The following is a 17551-nucleotide window of genomic DNA, read 5'->3' as shown; positions in this document are numbered from 1 at the left end:
GCAGGTGATGAAACATCTTCTTAAATGCTGATTTCGTTAATAAAAAACCACATATATATCTGATGCCGAACCATTTGAAAGTGCCAAAGGCTTTAGTGGTGAGAGAACCTCCTTTTCCTTCAGAGTCTTCAGCAGCTGGTTTGTGGAGGAGTTGGGGCCTTCCTTACCTACAGCAGCACCTGACCGTTTTCATCTCCACAAGGGCCATTCTCCTGGATCAGGGCCGGTGTTCTGGAGCTCTGGGGCTCACCAGTCTAAGAGTGGTACTTCTGCAGGTGGGGGGGAGGGGAGTTTACTCCCCTAGAAGATGGCTGCAGCACACCAGAGGATGGTAATGAGCTTGCAGACCACTAAGAGCCCAGATTCTTTTTTCATCAACCTTCCATCCCATACGTGAACAGTTGAAACAGTCCAGGGAGGTGGGATGGGGGTGGGGGTGGGTGAAGAATGTCCTTCCTCTTTTACTTAGGGTGATTGAAGGCCTGCCTAGAAATTCTGGGCCTGGTGATCCCCGGGAAATTCAGGGGGAGGGAATTGGGGGAGGGATTGGGGTAGAAGGCAACTTGCCCTAGCTGGGTGTAGCAGGAGAGAGACAGACAGACAGACAGACAGACGGAGGACGCATGCATTTATTGAGCATTTCCTAAGGACCAAGCAAGGTGCTAGGCCCGGCAGGACTAGGGACAGACAGCCCTGGCCGCAAGGAGCTTGTACTCCAGGGGGGCAGAGAGCCCATAAGGGGAGCTGGCACGTGGAGGGGATCCCCCAGACTCGCTCCTGCCCGCAGCCCTGCACCCTCTCTTCCGAGCCTCCCAGCTCCGCGGGAGCTGGGGGCGATCCTTACGGCGGGGGGCGGGCGGAGATGAAGGGAGGGCCTCGGAGAGGGTTGGGCTCGGCGGTCTCCGAGGTCCATCCCTCCCTAAGGACGTCTCCGCCCAACGCCGAGGCTGGGGGAGGGGCGGCGGTACAGTTGGGCTCGCGCGGCCCGGCCGGAGGGGGAGGGGGAGTAGCGTGGTGCAAGCTGACGCCGTCTCCTAGCAACCAGCCTCGGCTCGCGGTCACGTGCACAAACCCTGGGTCAGGTGGCCGCCGGAGCCGGAGCTGGAGCCGGAGCTGGGGGGAGGGGGGCGCCCGGGGCGGGGCCGGAAAAGTTTGTTTCCCAACTCTGCGGGTAGCGTCCGAGCCACTGCAGCCGTCCCGGCCGCCGCCTGCTTCCCCGTTGTCTGAACCCGCCCTGGCCCCGGCCCCGGCTTGGCCTGGGATGGAGCTGCCCGCCGTGAACCTCAAGGTAAGTCCGGGGAGGGCACGGTTAGAAGAGCACGGGGAGGGGGCCGGAGAGGGACAAAAACGGGGCCCCGGGCGGAGTGGAGACTGAGAGGGAGGGGGCGTGTAGAAGGGAGGCAAGGAGGGCAGAGCGGAGGCCTGTGGGTCGGAGCTCTCTCATTTTCCAAACGAGGAAACTGAGGCACAGAGAGGGTTCAGTGACTTGCCCAGGGTCACACAGGCTGGTAAATGCCTGACGCTGGGTTCAAGTGAACTCCAAGTCCAGTGCTTTCCGATGTACGGTAGGCTGGAGGGGAAAGAGAAGGTTGAGGGGTTTAGGGGCCATGAGATGGTCGGGAGGTTAGTGGAGCAGGGGGTTTAAGGGGTCCGGGGACCTGGAGACCAGAGAGGGGCGAGTAAGAATAGGCACAGGAGAGGCATCTGAAAAAAAGTATACATACTTAGAAAATGCATCCAAAATGGAGGCCATGCTGTAAGAAGCAGCCGCCTACAGCCTCCAGCTTTCAGGACTTTGGAGTCTGAGCTCCATGCAATCCAGCCTTGGAGCCTGGAAGCCTGCACTCTAGGTGGGCTTCTCCATTTATTATGCAGTCATATTTCCTTGAGTTAGCAGAATGTTTTCCCTGATTTCCTGAAGACTAAACGGCAGATTAGGAAGAGACAGCAGAAGTTCGGGATATTGCTTAAAAACTTAGCAACTTTGGCATTCATTTGTTCTTTGCTTTAAAAAAAACTGTATAAGCAAGGTAAATCTTAGGGGAATTTGTAGCCTGTTGCAAACTACCTCTGTGTGCACATGCTATTGTTTGCTATTGCAGAAACCTTCAGCAAAACTTTATTCTTTTCTCCTCAAATATTCCTGGCCTCAGAAGTGGGATTTAAACCCACACCTACATAAGGAGACCAGAGTCGTGAACCGTCACATTACTCGTGTGTGTGTGTGTGTGGTGTGTGTGTGTGTGTGTGTGTGTGTTCATTTATTTATTAAGGTAGTTAAGAGTGCTGGACTTGGAATCAGAAAGATCTGGGTTCCAGTCCTGCCTCAAACACTAGCCTTGTGATCATGAGCAAGTCACTTAACTTCCCTGGGCCTCAATTATGCTATCTGCAAAATGGCTCTTATAATATCTGTAGATCTCTGTAGATATATTATCTGTATCTCCATTTCCAGGGTTTGTTGTGAGTCTCAAAGAAGGTCATCTAGCTAAAATGCTATATCATAGATTTGGAGTTGTTAGAACTAGAGACTAGGGATTGGGGGAGGAGCAGTTTAGGAGTGAGAGAGCGTGATAGAGTGAGGGGACATGGAGGTGAGGGCAGTTCCTTATGTTATAGTTGGATAAAGGACAAGAAGGAGAGAGGATTGGGGCACTAAAGACAGGAGGGTTTTGAGGAAGGAGGGAGGCAGAAAGGCAAGGGATGAGGAAGAGGGAGGTCTGAGGGAATGTGGGGCCTGGAGAGGTGAGGAGGCAGCAGGTGGAGGCTGAAAGGATGAGGACGAAGGGAAGAAGTGTCCAGGGGATGACAGACTGCATTGGGGCGGGTTAAGGGGCTGGAGCATGAGAAGAGATGGGGAGTGGGGACAGGCTGGATGAGGCAGAACTCCTAGGGGTGAGGGAGCCCAGAAACTAAGGAGGAAGGAAGCCCAGTGGATGGATGGGGGAGAGTCTAAGGAGGTGAGGGGTGGAAAAGCTTAGAATGAGGCATGGGGGGGGAGCAGCCCAAGGGATATAAGATGTGGCTGGGGGGGGGGCCCAGGGTTTTCCTTGGCCGGCCCCCATTCCTGGAATGCTCTTCCTTCTCATCACTACCTCTTCCCAGCTTCCTCCAAGACCCAGCTGATGTTCCAGCATCCAGAGGAAGCCTTATCCCATCCGGTTCCAGTCTAGCCCCTTCCCTCTGCTGACCATCCCCCTGGATCCTGGGCTTAGCTCCTTAGTACAGAGGCTGCGTGTCATCTTCACCATCAAGCTGTGAAGTCCTTGGGCCAGGGCCTTTCTTTGAATCTCCAGCACTTAGCACAGAGTAGGTGCTCAATAAGTGCTTGTTGGCTAACTTCAGTGGAATCATGAGGGAGAGGAGGAATGGAAGAGGAGAGGCCAGGCATGGGGTGAATAGGAGGAGGGCAGGGATTGGGTGGAAGGAGATGGAGTCAGCGGCACTGGGAAATCCGGCTGTCCTCTATGGAATAAGGAAAAACGGTGGGTGAGCAGACGGGGCGGCTGAAAGGTCAGGGGACAAAAGGAAAACTGGGGAGCAGAAGTCCGGGGACAGAGGGCTGACAGACAGGTGCAGAGGGAGGAGCTAAGTTCTGATACTTAGAGCCAGGCCTGGTACGCAGTAGGCGCTTAATAAATGCTTGTTTACTTCTTGACTTGGATGTGAAGGAAAGGAAACAGGTGGAGGGAAGAAGGAACTGAGACCATTGGAGGCTAGGTGGACTTGTTTAGAAAGAGAAGGGCTGAGTGCTCTCTTGTCACAGGACAGGGTACTTGTCCTAGGCTTCTCTAACCTACAGACCTGCCCTGGGGACTTTGTGAAGCAGAGGAAGGGTCGGGGACTGCAGTGAGGAGGGGGGCCAGCCCAGGCCAGAGACCCTCTGCCTCCCACTGCCTCCTCCCTGCGGCTCTGACCCGGGGCTCTCCATTTCCAGGAGCATTTGCTTTCACTGTTTACTGTCCTGGTTACTTATTTGTCCCCATTGTTTACTTAGACTGAGTTCAGAAAGTCATGTGAATAACAAACCCCTCTTTTCCATGTTAAAGAATCTGGCTGTGACTGTGCCAAAAATGGTGCTCTTGGCAGGGTGTCCTCGCTTCTGACACCCTCCTCTGGCTTGGGCCCACCCCCATGGCCATGCTTATTTGCTCTTCCACCAACACAGAAATATGGGCTATTAATTAGGAAGGCTGACCCTTGGCCCAGGCTCCAGGTCCCACTCATTTCTAGTATTGGAGACAGAGCTGGGACAGCCTAGGTCAAGGTGTTTCCCAGCTCAGTGATAGCATTTTTACCCAAGAGTGCCAGGAATATAATATTAATAATCATAGCTAGCATTTTTGTAGTACTTTGTGTGCTAATAAATGCTTTACAGATATGTCATTTGATCCTCACAACAACTCTGGGCGGAAGGAGCTATTATTTTCCTCATTTTACAGGTAAGGAAACTGAGGCAAACACAGGTGCAGTGACTTGCCCAAGGTGCACACAGCTAGGAAGAGTCTGAGGCCAGATTTCAACTCAGGACTTCTGGACTCGAGGTGCAAGGCTCCATCCTCTGCGTTCCCTAGACCACAATGTCCTGTGGACACAGCGGTGTTGGTAATTCTAACCAATAGCTGCTGTAGGTGTGACTGTAGTTTGAAAGGTCGGACTGAGTTGTGTCATTTGGGAGGAAGGGGAAGATGGGTCTGCAGAGAGGCATCTTTCTCTCAGTCCTCACTGTGTTCACATGTCCTCTCTGGAGTGGGCGGCACCTTGGGCTGGGAGCTAGTTCCAAAGTCAGTTGGAAGGAAGTGTGGAGAAATGCCCAGAAATCAGATCTTTGAGGTTTGGGGCCAGGATCCTCGAGTCTCGTGGAGGCCTGCTCTTTCCATAGCCCTGTCCCAGCCGCTTAGGAGGAGGGCAGCCGGGTCCCTACCTGCATCAAGCTTGTGCTGAATTAGGAAGACTAGACAAGCACGTGGAGAACGTGTGCTAACCCTCACCCTAAACTACTTTCTTTTAAAAATAGCTCCTAGAAGGTCAGGCATGGGGACTGTGTGGTTTGTAACTGAATGACTTGACTAAAGAAAAAAAATGATTTTTATCTTTAGGATTGTATGTGATGCTTTCAGTGTCCTGTTTTGCACCATTAGTCAGATAGTGAGGCTGGGTTAGTAGCTATAGGGTTTCTTCCTGTTGTGATTCCCACTTCAGGTGGGATCGTTGATTTAGAGATGTAATGCAAACAAAGCTCCGCATGTTGCGCTGTGGAAAAACCCTTAGCTACACCCAGTGTATGGCTGGCGTCCTTCAGGAAGCCATTCTTAAACTGGAATGGCCTCAGACAAGCCAGGATGTCTAGTGTAGGGGCTGACCTTTTTTGGTTCTTTGCACTGTTTGATTCTTTAACATGTAAAAACCAGCCCCTTCTGCTCTAACACAGTACACTTCCTGATTAAAAGAAATGCCCCCATTCTTCTCGGGAAGACCACGGAGAGCTGTTCAGGACCCAGGGCGAAGGGCTGTGCCGTGGTTGACTGCGCCAGTCCTTCAAGTCAAAAGAACTGGGAGAGAAGGGAACAGCATTTATTAAGCACCTGCTGTGTGCTGGTTACTGTACTGAGAGCCTTACAAATGTTATCTCATTTGATCTTCACAACAGCTCTGGGAGGCAGATGCTGTGATTGTCCCCATTGTATGATGAGGGAACTGAGACAAACAGAGCTTCAGTGCTTGCCCAGCATCGAAGAGATAGTAAGGGTCTGAGCCTAGATTAGAACCCAAGTCTTGCTCCAGGCTCAGCACTCTGCACTTAGGTGCCCCCTGACTGCCTCCTTGAGGCAACTAGGTGGCCCAGCAGAGAAAGCACTGGGCTTGGAATCAGGAAGACTGCTCTTCCTGAGTTCAGATCCAGCCTCAGACCTAGCTGTGTGACTCTGGGCAAGTCACTTTACACTGTTTGCCTCAGTTTCCTCATCTGTAAAATGGGCTGGAGAAGGAAATAGCAAACCACTTCAGTGTCTTTGCCAAGAAAACCCCAAATGGGTCACAACAAGTTAGGTACGATGGAAACCATTGAACAGCTGCCTCCAATGCTTCTTTGTGAAATGTGTTTCCAAGACCTCAGGATGGCCTGTGGCCAAGGGGAGCCTGGTCCAGTTGGGCCGCTCTTCTTTTGTGACCTTTAGGCTACAGGGGCCCTCCAGATACCATCTCCTCTGGCCCTTAGGGGTCCTGGGTATGCTAATAGAGAAAGGGAGTAGAGGAAGCTAGGTTTGCGGGGTAAAGGGCAGCTGAGGCTGTGGAGGGGTATTCCGGCTGTGGGGTTCCTGAGAAGAGGTTGGGAAAATCATGGTTTTGCTGAGCTCCCCATTCAATGAATGGCCAGTCTTTATTGTAGAGTCAATGTGTGCTAAGTATTGTATTGATGCTGGAGTTTCCTGGCATTTCTGTGGGGTGGCATGCCCCAGGTGTGAACTCCCATACTTGGGAAGAGAGCCCTGGTTAGGAGAGACAGGTTGGTGCCCTGAGGAAGTCAGTGCCTCCCCAGCTGGTCTCCGGACTCTCCTTGTGGACTGTGGAAGGAGGCCTGGCCATGGAGAGGCCAGGTCGGGAAAGAGTCTGACACGTCATCAGAGTTACCTTCGTATTGTGCTTTAAGGTTTGCCAAGTGCTTCTCCCCGTAACCCTGAGGAGTAAGGAGTCTGTTATTATCCTCGTCTTACAGAGGAGGAGCCTGAGGTTCAGAGGGGTTCAGTGATTTGTCAAGATCACAGAGCCAGTAAACGGCTCAAGGCAGGAAGGAGACCAAGGGCTTCCAATCCCAATTTCTTCCCTCTGTTCATACTGGTGTATTGTCTCTCAAACCATAGAATCTGCCTTCCTGCCTGGAATTCCTAAATTCCTATATCAGGTCCTGGCCCCCCACCCTCCATGTCTCCTGGGTGCTAGCTCCTGTAGTCATGCCCTCTGTCTGTCTGATCCTCGGGCTCCTTTTCTTCATGAGCTTCTTCCTGGCTGCCTGTAAACCTCAGATCTTCCACCAGCTTCTCCCTGCTTTGTCCTGACCCTTCAAGCTCTGTCCTGCGTCTCCCTTCCTTGTCACAGACAGAGTCCCAGAAAAACCGTGGTCTCTGCTGGTGCTGCCGCTTGCCTGCCTCCCCCTCATACCTTGGGCCGTGGCAGGCTGGCTGGGAACCTCACTGCCCACTGACACTGCTGTCTCCAAGGTTACCAGTGGGGAAGAGGGGAAGGGTGCTGAAATCAGAAGTCACAGGACCTTTCTCAGCCTGGCCCCTTACTGACCCTCGGAGAAGGGAAGGGAAGAAGATTTATGTAGCACCTACTATGTGTCCAGCCCTGTGCTAAGGACTTCACAGATGTTATCTCACAGCAACTTTGTGAGGTAGGTGCTGTTATTCCCCCTCCCCATTTACATATGAGGAAACTGAGGCAGACAGGTCAACTGATCTCCCAGTGTCATAAAGCATCTAAGTGTCTGAGGCTGGATTTGAACTCCAGGCCCAGCGCTCTGTGCACTGGGTAAGTCACTTCCTCTCTCTGAGCCTCAGTTTCCTCATCTACAAAATGAGGGGATTAGACTTACTGACCTCTAAGATCCCTTCCAGTTCTACATCTATGCTCCTGTGATCTCTTAATTGCTAGAGCTAACGGCCTTACCTTGTTCATCATCCTTTTGGGCCCTGCCTCAGTTTTTATGACACTTTTCTTTCCTGGTTCTTCTCTTTGTTATATGAACCCCCCTCCCCTCCATTTCTGGTCTGGGTCTCACAGTGTAGGCCCCTGGGCTGTTCCCGACAACTGGGACCCTGACTCTGCCCTCTCCCAGCCAGAAGGACAAAGCGAAACTCAGCCCAGACCCCAGTCCAACTCAGAGGTGCTTGTCACGTACAGAAAGTCACAGCGCTGGAGGAGACGTGCAGGGCGTGGTTGGTGTTCTGCCCCCCCTTCCCTGCTTCACCTCATTGTGCCTGTTCTCTTCTCTGTAAAATGGCACTAATCACACCTAGCCGGCAGACTGAGTAAGGAAGCTCGCCTGTCAAGAAAGCTCTCAGTGTTAGTACAGACCTGCTCTTCATCTAACCCCCTCTCCCCCTCTGCTGTCACTCCCTGGGCTCCTTTCCCACTCCTAGCTGATATACATACATACATACATCACACATACACACATACACATGTGTGTACATGTATATAGATATAGATAAACAGATGCACATCTGTATATATACATATGTATATATGTGTGTGTATACCTACCTACCTACATACACACACATAGCTGTAACCAAGAGAGACACTTGGCTACTGTGTAGAAAAACTCAGTATCTCCTTGGTTACCAAATTTGTGTTGCTAATGATAATCTTCTAGCTTCCCTCTGAAGACCTTTTCTGAAAAGGGAAAGGGGTTTATCTCCTTGGAGGAGCTGTTCAGGGCTCATCAGCTTATCCCAGAATAGGTGGGCCCTGGCTCTCCCAAACTGAAGGCTAGGCATGCTGAAACGAATCACTTCTCCCACTACTGGCAAAAGGTTTGCCAGTGCATTCTGTTCTTGTATTGGCCCGATCCAGAGGGCCAGGATGGAAACCGTGATCCGGGGCTTTCTCTGCTAGCCTGTTTTTTCTAGTGGAAGGACCTTGCACGGTTTGGTGAAATGAGCAGATTTGGAGATACCTGCCAGGTGCTAGCTGTGCAATGGGTTCTTAGGACCAGAAGTGACCTTAGAACATGTTATGTTAGAGCTGGAAGGGGCAACCTTAGAAACCATCTCGTCCAGCTTCTGGAGCCTGAGTGACTGGCCTAAGGTCACAGAGGGACTGGCAGTGCCAGGATGCTCAGCTTGAAGAAAAATACAACTTTACCTATTGTTGTGGTTGTTATTGAATCATTTCAGTCTTCAGGACCCCATTTGGGTTTTTCTTGGCAGAGATACTGGAGTGGTTGGCCATTTCCTTCTCCAGCTCGTTTTACAGATGAGGAAACTGAGGCAAACAGGGTGAAGTGACTTGCCCAGAGTCACATAGCTAGCAAGTCTCTGAGTTCAGATTTGAATTTAGGTCTTCCTGCCTCCAGGCGCTACCTGGATGTCCCATTCTTGTAGTTAGGGTAGGATTAAAGGAACCCTACAGGTGAATTATTTTGTAAATGTCGGTCTCATATAAGAATTTGTTTATAGATCTGCTTAATCGGCTTGAAGTAGAGGAAAGCTACTCAGATACTCAAATTAAGATCTGCACAGCCTAAACTTAGGAGTCAGTGCCAGTCAAGAAACGCTGGGAAGCCAGGATAAAGCCTTGATTTAACCTGGTGGGAAGACGGGCCTGGGTGGAGGAGGCAGGAATGCCTTGCCCCTCCAATTCCATCTGGTCTTGGGCAGGGAGCCAGAAGACTTGGCCGCTGCTCCTCACTGGGCCACCTCTCCCTCTGTGACCTTGGGCCAGGCCCTGGGCCTCGGTCAGCCTCAGCTTCCTTATTAGTGGGGAAATTGAGACTCCAGGGGCTGGAAGGGGTATAGACCTCATCCTTATCCCTTTTGCATTTAAATTCTCTGGCTGCTCACAGTAGACTTCTAGAGTACTACATCCTCAGGTACAAAGATATGTAAGATCATTCATGTCCCTGTTGACAACTGAGTCATACCTGGGGGGGAAGGGATTTCCAAAGGGCTGGTTTTGCTGATTAGAGCTGGGACTGATGCTCAGCATCCCTGATGCTGGTTAGGTAGGGTCTGCCCCTGGCCAGGCCCGTCTCACCCACGTGGCCTTGTGGATGCAGAGCTCTGCCACTACCAAGCCAATCTGAGCATTTTGCCTGCCTCCCACTGCCAGCATTCTGAGTGTTGTAGGAGGCCCTTTAGAGGACCTTTCATCTTGGTGGGGAAACCAGACCCCAAACTATAGCCTCCCACCTCAGCTGTATCTTCATGAAGGAAAAAAAAACAAAAACTCGCTGGTTAGAATCATGTTGGCCCAGGCTGTTGTCACTCAAACTGCCTTCTGAGTCTGAAATCGATCATCTACCTCAGAGGCCCCAACTGGGCTCCAAATGTCCATAGAACTAGCCACGTATCATGGGACTTACTCCCATAAAGGAAACGAGACAAGAGAGGGGTTTGAGATGAGCCCAGCCCAGCCTGCCTTCCGGGCCCTTCCTTTTCTCCCAGGCTACATCATTCTGTTTCACCGCTCACCAGCAGGTCAGACATTGAAGTATTTGTTAGCCCTCTTTCTCCTCAGGATCTCACCACTCCCGATGTCTTTTGCCATAGTTTTTCAGACTCACCGACCTGTGTGTCTCCCGTTCTTCTCCCTCCTTCTGCCCCTTTGCTCTTGTAGGCCATCGTTCTGGTGCACTGGCTGCTGACAACATGGTGAGTCACCTGGTGATGAGTTTTCATTTTTGGGGGGCTGGTGATCTGTGGGAGCAGGTGTCCTAAGCAGGAACATGACAGAACTCTTGGAATGAGGCCGAGGCAGCTCTCAGAGGAAAATGCATCTCTCTAAAAACTTACATCACCGCATTGGAAAAAGAGAGCATCAGGGGCCAGACATGCAATTAAAAAGATGAGGAAAACAAAACAAAATAACCCTAAAAAATACAAAAGAAAAATATCCGATGCTAGCGGCAAAATAGAGACATTTGAAAATAGTGTGAACAGTAAGACTAAGGACTGCTTTATAAAACTAACAGGTGACAGATAAACCATTATCTGACTTGATCCAAGAAAAAGAGGAATTCAGATGGGCAAAATAAAAGTGAACAAGGTAAATTCACAACAGAGAAGAAAAAGAAGAAAATCATTAGAGACAAGGGGCAGCCATGTGGCACACTGACCTTGGAGTCAAGAGGACCTGAGTTCAAATTTGGCTTCAGATACTGTACTAGCTGTGTGACCCTGGGCAAGTCACTTAACTTGATTGCCTCAAAAAAAAAAAGAAAAAGGAGAAACAGGAAAGAAAATTATTACAAACAAGTATACACACAATCATATCAGCAAAACTAAGAATTCGAAGGAAGTGGATGAGTATCCACAAAAATACAAAACACCCAGATTAACAAAGCAAAGATCTTAAGTAACTCAGTCTCACTTAAAAAAAAAAAAGATAAGCTAGCTGTAAATGAACTGCCAACGGGAAACAAAACTGGATCAGATGGATAATAATAACTAGCATTCTGCCTACTGTGTGCCAGGGACGTGCCAGATGCTTTATAGATATTGTCTCAGTTCATCCTCGCAGCAACCCTGGGAGGTGGGTGCTATTATTATCCCCATTTTACCATTGAGGAAACTGTGGCAGACAGCGATTAAGTGACTTGCCCAGGGTCACACAGCTAAAAATATTTTAGGGCGTGTTTGGACTCGGGTCTTCCTGACTCCAGGCTTGGCGCTCCATCCACCATGCCACCTAGCTTGACACACCAGAACAAAATAAAGCAGAGACAGAGAACTCTAAACCAGTCTTCCTAATGAATGCAAACGCAAACATTTTAAGTAAGATCCTTGCAAGAAGATTACAGCAATATAGCCAGTAGCTAATTCAGTATGAGGTCATTAGATTCATACCACACATACAGGATGGTATAGTGTTAAGAAAATGATTTGCATAATTAATTACCTAAATGACAAAAATGATCTAATTTTCAATGGATATAGAAAAAACTCTTGATTAAATAAATTTATAAATAATACATAAAAATATATAAATATATTTGTATATATATTTACATGTAAATACATAAAAAAATCACACAAAGACCTCTGATTATGATCAAAAGCATATATCTAAAAGCGAGAGGCAGTATTCTCAATGTAGAAACACTAGCAGAACACAAATTTAAACAATAGCAATGCAGCAGCCCCCGCTTCCCACTATTATCTGCCACAATTCTAGAAATGCTCATTGTCTTAGTAAAATAAGAGAACAAAGTTCCAGGCATAAACACTGGCAAGGACAAGATAAAAGCCTCCCTCTTTTCAGTTTGCCTGATGATATACGTAGAAACCGTAGGGGAGTAGCAAAGAAACTGTGATAAATGTTTCAGTAAAGTAATAATAATAATAATAATAAATAGCTAACATTTATATAGAGCTTACTATAAGAAGTCCCTTACAATAATTTTTCATTTGATCCTCACACAATTTGAAATCAGGACTTTGTGACTCCAGCAGGACATAAAATAAATCCATAGAAATTATCAGCAGTTCTATGCTATCAAAACCCAAAAAGAAACAATACTGAAAAATTTTGTTCAAATAAACTACAAAATACCGAATACGCAAGAGTTGGCCTGCCAAGATATATGCAATATATATGTAAAATATAACTACAAAACACTTTTTACAGAAATAAAGGAGAAAGTTTTAAGTAATTGTAGCGCTATTCAGTGTTCATGATTAGGCCATAATCCTAGAATAAAAATGACCATGCTGTCTAAATTATAGATTTAGTACCATTCCATTCAAATTATCAGTCCAGTAATACTGGTTAAAAAAGCATAACAAAACAAATCAGTGGGATAAATAGAGCAGACACAATCCAAAACAGCAGATGAGTGCTGGATGGACTGAAGAACAAATTACCTGGAGGGTGGATTCTGTCTTTTACATGAACCGCTAAGGAAATCTGGGAAATGGCTGGGCAGAAAACAGACTTTGATCATCCTTGCCACCATAAAGTCCAAAGGGATGCGTGATTTGAATGCAAAAGATCATATCATTGAAAAAATCGAAGGAGACAAGAAAGAGAATCCATAACCAAACAAGGAATAGAGGAGGTCCTAGAAGGGAAGTTGGACAATCTTAATTATACAAAATTTGAAAACTTTCAAACCAATGAAATTAATGAAGATAGAACAAAAAGAGAAACCCTAGAGTGGGAATACTATTGACATCAAATACCACCAGTAAAAGTCCAATATCCACTCTGCCCAGGGAATTGACACACATACATGTGTTATCAAGATCCATTCCCAGATAAGTGGTCAAAGGATACAATTTTTTTTAAGGCACATTATAGGGGACTATTTGAAAACATGCTAACATTTATACAGTGATAAAAAGAATTAACAGTAATAAAAATTCAATTACTGTAATGCTGAGATTTCATCTCACATCTCAAAAACTGACAAAAAACAACGAAACGGTGGTAAACAGTCAGTCTTGGTAAGATGGGCCCACTAAAGTTCTGTGGGTGAGACTGTGACTTTTTTATCCAGTTTTTGCATGTTTGGATTTTTTTAATCAGAGTAACTACTTTGCCGCTACACACTTCCTGACTTAGGGATCCATTTCTGGGCACACACCCCAACGGGGCCAGAGACAGGACCAAATGATGTTTGTAGCTGCCCTCTTTGCACCAGCCAGGAGTGGGAGACAAAGCGGGTGACCGTAAGCTGCAGAAGGGCTAAATTGACCTTCTAGCTGAATGAGGTGGAAGATTACTGGGCAGAAAGAAATGACAAATGTGAGGAATTCAGAGAACTAGGAGAAGATTCAGCCTCAACAGATACAGCCTGTACTAAGCCGAACAAAAGCAACTGTACACGCAGTGCCTGCAACACTGTAAAGGGAAGGAAGGAAACAAGCAGTTATTAAGTGCCTACTGTATGCCAGGCATCCTGCTGAGTGCTTTATAGTTATTCTTCTAAACTCAGATAACTGGAGAAACCAGGGATGAGCTTGCAGAAGCGATGATTAAATAGACCTTCCTAAGAGGAGAATGTGGGAGACTACTCCGCCCAAGGGTTTAATCTACTGTATTGGATGATTGTGTTACAAGGGAGGATTCCGTCTGGGCAGGTGGGAGGAAGGGTTTTGTTTTGTTTAAAGAAGTGACTGGTATAAAGAAAAAAGGCCTCAAATGTATTTTTAAAAAATAATAGAAGAAAAGAGCTGAAGACAAATGCGGTGAGAGTAGGCAGTGAGAAGTGAGAAAGGACCTAGCCCAGGTATTGATCTGGTGGGACTGACTGTGTGTGTGTGTGTGTGTGCCTACTCTTGCCAGGGGCTGTTTTGCATTCTCAAACTCCTATGCCTGGGCTAATTTCACCGTCCTGGCTCTGGGGGTGTGGGCCATTGCTCAGCGAGATTCCCTGGATGCCATAATTATGGTGAGTTTAGGGATTGGGGGAAGGTCGGGTCACCCCTCCCCCTCCAGGGAGACCTGGACAGGATTTTCACCATTCTTCACTTCCGATCCCAGCTCTCCTCTAAGGCCCTGCTCAGCTTCTTTCTTCTCCATGTTCACATCAGTTTCCCCAGCCTTCCTTTCCTTCCTTCCTTATGTCCCTAGTGGCCAGATTTTCACTTTCAAAGCCTTTTCCAGAGCACTCCAGTCTTCAGCCCTTGGGCAGCTCTTCACCAGCAGCCTGGCATCTCCTTTGGGAAGGCGTGCTGGTTGCCACGTTCTTTGTTTGGATTTATCTGGCCTACGCAAGTGGCCCTTTCCAGGCTGGCTTCATGGGCTCACCCCCTGTGTCAGTCCAGCCCAACTCCATCTCCACATCTCCACCCCCAGTACTTTTATAGAGAGATTTCTTTGCTTTCCTCAAAACAAATGACCTTATGTTGATGAAGGAAAGCCCAGGGACAGTGAACCCTCCTTCCCAGCGCTGGTACACCTCCATTCTACGAGTATTTCGGGGCATTGATTCTGTGCCCAACGCTGTGTAGACAGACACTGGTGGAGGGGAGTCAGCCCCTGAGGAGCTCACTGTTTAGTCGGTATGACCAGATGTAAATGCCTTTCTTTCCTGAAGCAATTAGAGGGTGGAGACTAGGCCTCCTGTCCATGACCATGAGCAGCTCGCCTCTCTCCAGCTTTGGTTCTTCATCCCCCAAATGGAAATAATACCTGGAAGGGTTTGGGGAGGCTTCGGTTTCGCAGACCTGGAGGCCCCAGACAAAGGCCAAAGGTTTTCTCTGTTGAACCAGGGTGGGCTCAAGGACTTAGCAACTAGTGGACACAGTTTGGCACAGTGAGTTCTTTGGGAAGAAACAAATGAGTTTTCTTATCACTGGAGGCCCAGCCTGTAGGAGGAGTGAGTGCTTACTCCTCCATGGGAGGAGAGGACTGAAGCTAAGGTAGTTCTCCACCCCACCCCCAGCCCCCCACAAGCCCTCTGGCAATGAAGGCAGCACTTTCCCATGGGCCTCTCTCACTCTCTGTGCTTTTCTCCACTTCCTTCCTCCCCAAGCTTTTGAAATAATCATTGATCCACTGTGATTTATGCCAAGCAAATAATAGTGCCACCTTCTGTTATGAGTCTTGTTTGCCCTCTTTAAGGGTAAGGTAACAGGGTGACCGCTCATGACTAGTTGGAGTTTGGGGGATGAGCTCTCCCTCGCAGCCCGGCCTCTCTCAGAAGGCAGAAGCAGGGCTCTTGCCCAGCATTCTAGGCCTGTCTGGCCTGCTTTGTAGAAGCCTGGGGCTCCCCCAGCCGTAGCAGGGCCTTTGCCCAAGCTCAGCCCTGTGGGCACTGCTCACACTTTGTATTTTGCAGTTTCTGGTGGGCCTGGCCATCACCATCCTCCTGGATATCATCTACATCAGCATCTTCTACCCACATGGGATCCCACTGTCTGACACGATACGCTTCAGCACGGGCATGGCCATCTTCAGCCTCCTCCTGAAGCCCCTGTCCTGCCTCTTTGTCTACCACATGTACCGAGAGCGAGGTGGAGAGTTCATCCTCAACATAGGTGAGGCTGCAGCAGCTGCTCTGGGTCCTGACTCCTCTCCTGGCCCTGCTTCTCCTCCCACACTGACTCCCTTCTCTGACGTTTATGGTGGCCCAGGGTGGGGAACGACCCTCACATCTGCTCTACGCCCTTTGGGATGGGAGCTGAAGATGTGGGGATTCCATTTGTATTGCTCTGCCCTGGAGAACATGAGAAGACAGTTTAGTTACTGTGGGGCGATGTCTCAATTGACTTCCTCCTCCTCTTCACCTCTGGGCCACAAAGAAAACACGTTTCCTCTTTCTTCCACTTCTCCCTAGCCCAATTGGAAAAGCAGATGAACAAACCTCAGCCTTCCCTTTGGCTCTGACAGGCAGATACAGTCCCAGCCTGGCATCAGGCAGGACCCAGGGTCTATGAAAAGGAGTGTTCAGATGTAGGCTGAGCCTGGCCTCTTGGGCTTAGCTATGAGGGTTCCGAGGTTGATACAGGCCAAGCTCTGTCAGCTGGGCCTCCAGCCACGATTCAGACTCTGGACCTTTGCCAGGGCTCCTGGCTTCCTCCCTGCAGAAGTCTGCCCTACCCACCTATCCCCCAGGGTGGGATGAGGACCCTCAGGCAGGGCCCAATGGAAACACCTTCTCTGTCATGGATCCCACCTTTCTCTTGAGGTACAGTGGTCCTACATGTGCCCAACCTTCCCCCTGCATTGTCTCGTGCATTCTCAAACAGGCCATTAGACAGGGCAGGAAGCATCTCAGTTTTGCAACACTGTTTTCCATCCCATTACAGCCTATGTCCCCTCCAGATGGGCAGCAAGGCCATCTGGAACGCTGTTGTGAAGCACTTATGCAGTGCCTGGCACGTGGTAGACACTAAGAAATGCTTCCTCCTTTCCCCTCGCCCCCTCACAGCCTTGCCTCATTTCCTGTGGAGATGGACGTCCCACCAGATTCTAGGTCTGCCAGCAGCCCTCTGTGCGGGGCCCACAGTTAACTGGAAGGAAAGGAGAACAGGGCCTGATGAGGCTGCAGCTTGGTCCTGGCGCGAGAATCACTGTGGGAGGGGAGGGGCTTGTGGGGAGAGTGCCTTGCTCACCGTGCGCTTCCTCTCCGCCTCCACCTGCATCTCTAGGTTCCCTCGGCCCACTGCAGGAGCGCAGCGCGTACCAGACCATCGACACGCAGGAGGACCCTGCCTTGGCTCACCCCTATGCAGACCTGGAGAGCAAGCCGGCGGCTCGACCATACTGAGGTCTTCCTCCCGCCCGATGTCCCCAGAGATCGAAATCTCCCCACACTGGAGACTCACTCTGTTCCCCCCTCGCCCTTCCCTCTCAGAGTTTATGAGCTTCTGGCACTGGATAGGGTCTTGCCATCTGTGCTTCCCTTGGGCGAAATGGGCTCACGATTGAGCAGTAGTCTCTCTACTCTGATTGTGGGCCCCCTCCCAGGCTCTCAGCACCACACTCCCCAAGGTCTGTCTGAATGCACTTTGGATAGCTTGAGTCTGTTTGTCCGCACCTCCAGGGCCATGCTGTCAAGTGCCTAGGCTGTGCCAAGGTCTCTGCAGCCCTAAGTGTGGCCAGTGAGGGTAGCCGTCCTCCCCACGCCCCAGGCGGGTGGGTAGCATTTCCATAGAGGCTGAGTGTGGAGTAACAGTGAGGGAAGCCTCTCCCCCAGGGGCAGCAGCTCCACCATGGACACTCGGATGGAGCCTCTGAAACACTGCCATTGCCTTTATTACGTAACTTTCAAGTTATGGCATTAAAGTTTGAGGAATCCAATCACTGGGCTGTGCGTGTTATGAAGCCATTTCCAGTCCCTGGCACACCCGCTGTGGCTTCTGCATGGCACCAGGGCTGC

General features: G+C 49.5%; 1 protein-coding gene across 3 annotated transcripts; it reads left to right on the top strand.

Moving 5' to 3' along the window:
- The first annotated feature begins 847 nt into the window (after positions 1-847).
- On the top strand, positions 848-17472 carry AGTRAP (angiotensin II receptor associated protein). 3 transcript variants are annotated; one of them, XM_020973774.1, is made up of 5 exons: positions 848-1288; positions 10342-10376; positions 14011-14116; positions 15509-15707; positions 16821-17472. In XM_020973774.1, the coding sequence occupies exons 1-5, from the start codon at positions 863-865 to the stop codon at positions 16937-16939; spliced, it is 885 nt and encodes a 294-aa protein (XP_020829433.1). In that variant the 5' UTR covers positions 848-862; the 3' UTR covers positions 16940-17472. The 3 variants fall into 3 exon arrangements, with proteins under 3 accessions (XP_020829433.1, XP_020829442.1, XP_020829446.1); XM_020973783.2 differs by lacking the exon at positions 14011-14116 and having other exon boundaries at positions 10275-10376; XM_020973787.2 differs by lacking the exons at positions 10342-10376; positions 14011-14116.
- The last annotated feature ends 79 nt before the right edge of the window (positions 17473-17551 follow it).

The sequence above is a fragment of the Phascolarctos cinereus genome, unplaced genomic scaffold (genome assembly GCF_003287225.1).
Source record: "Phascolarctos cinereus isolate Bilbo 61053 unplaced genomic scaffold, phaCin_HiC Scaffold_726;HRSCAF=1367, whole genome shotgun sequence".
NCBI classification, from domain to species: Eukaryota; Metazoa; Chordata; class Mammalia; order Diprotodontia; family Phascolarctidae; genus Phascolarctos; species Phascolarctos cinereus.
The sequence above is the reverse complement of the archived record's forward strand: the minus strand, read 5'-3'. Positions and strand labels throughout refer to the sequence as shown.

Bases quoted from the DNA above. Each gene is read 5' to 3' on its own strand.
- AGTRAP (XM_020973774.1), top strand. From the start codon at position 863: ATGAAGGGAGGGCCTCGGAGAGGGTTGGGCTCGGCGGTCTCCGAGGTC. The intron at 1,289-10,341 runs GTAAGTCCGGGG...TTGCTCTTGTAG, and splicing joins TGCCCGCCGTGAACCTCAAG to GCCATCGTTCTGGTGCACTG. The intron at 10,377-14,010 runs GTGAGTCACCTG...TACTCTTGCCAG, and splicing joins CACTGGCTGCTGACAACATG to GGGCTGTTTTGCATTCTCAA.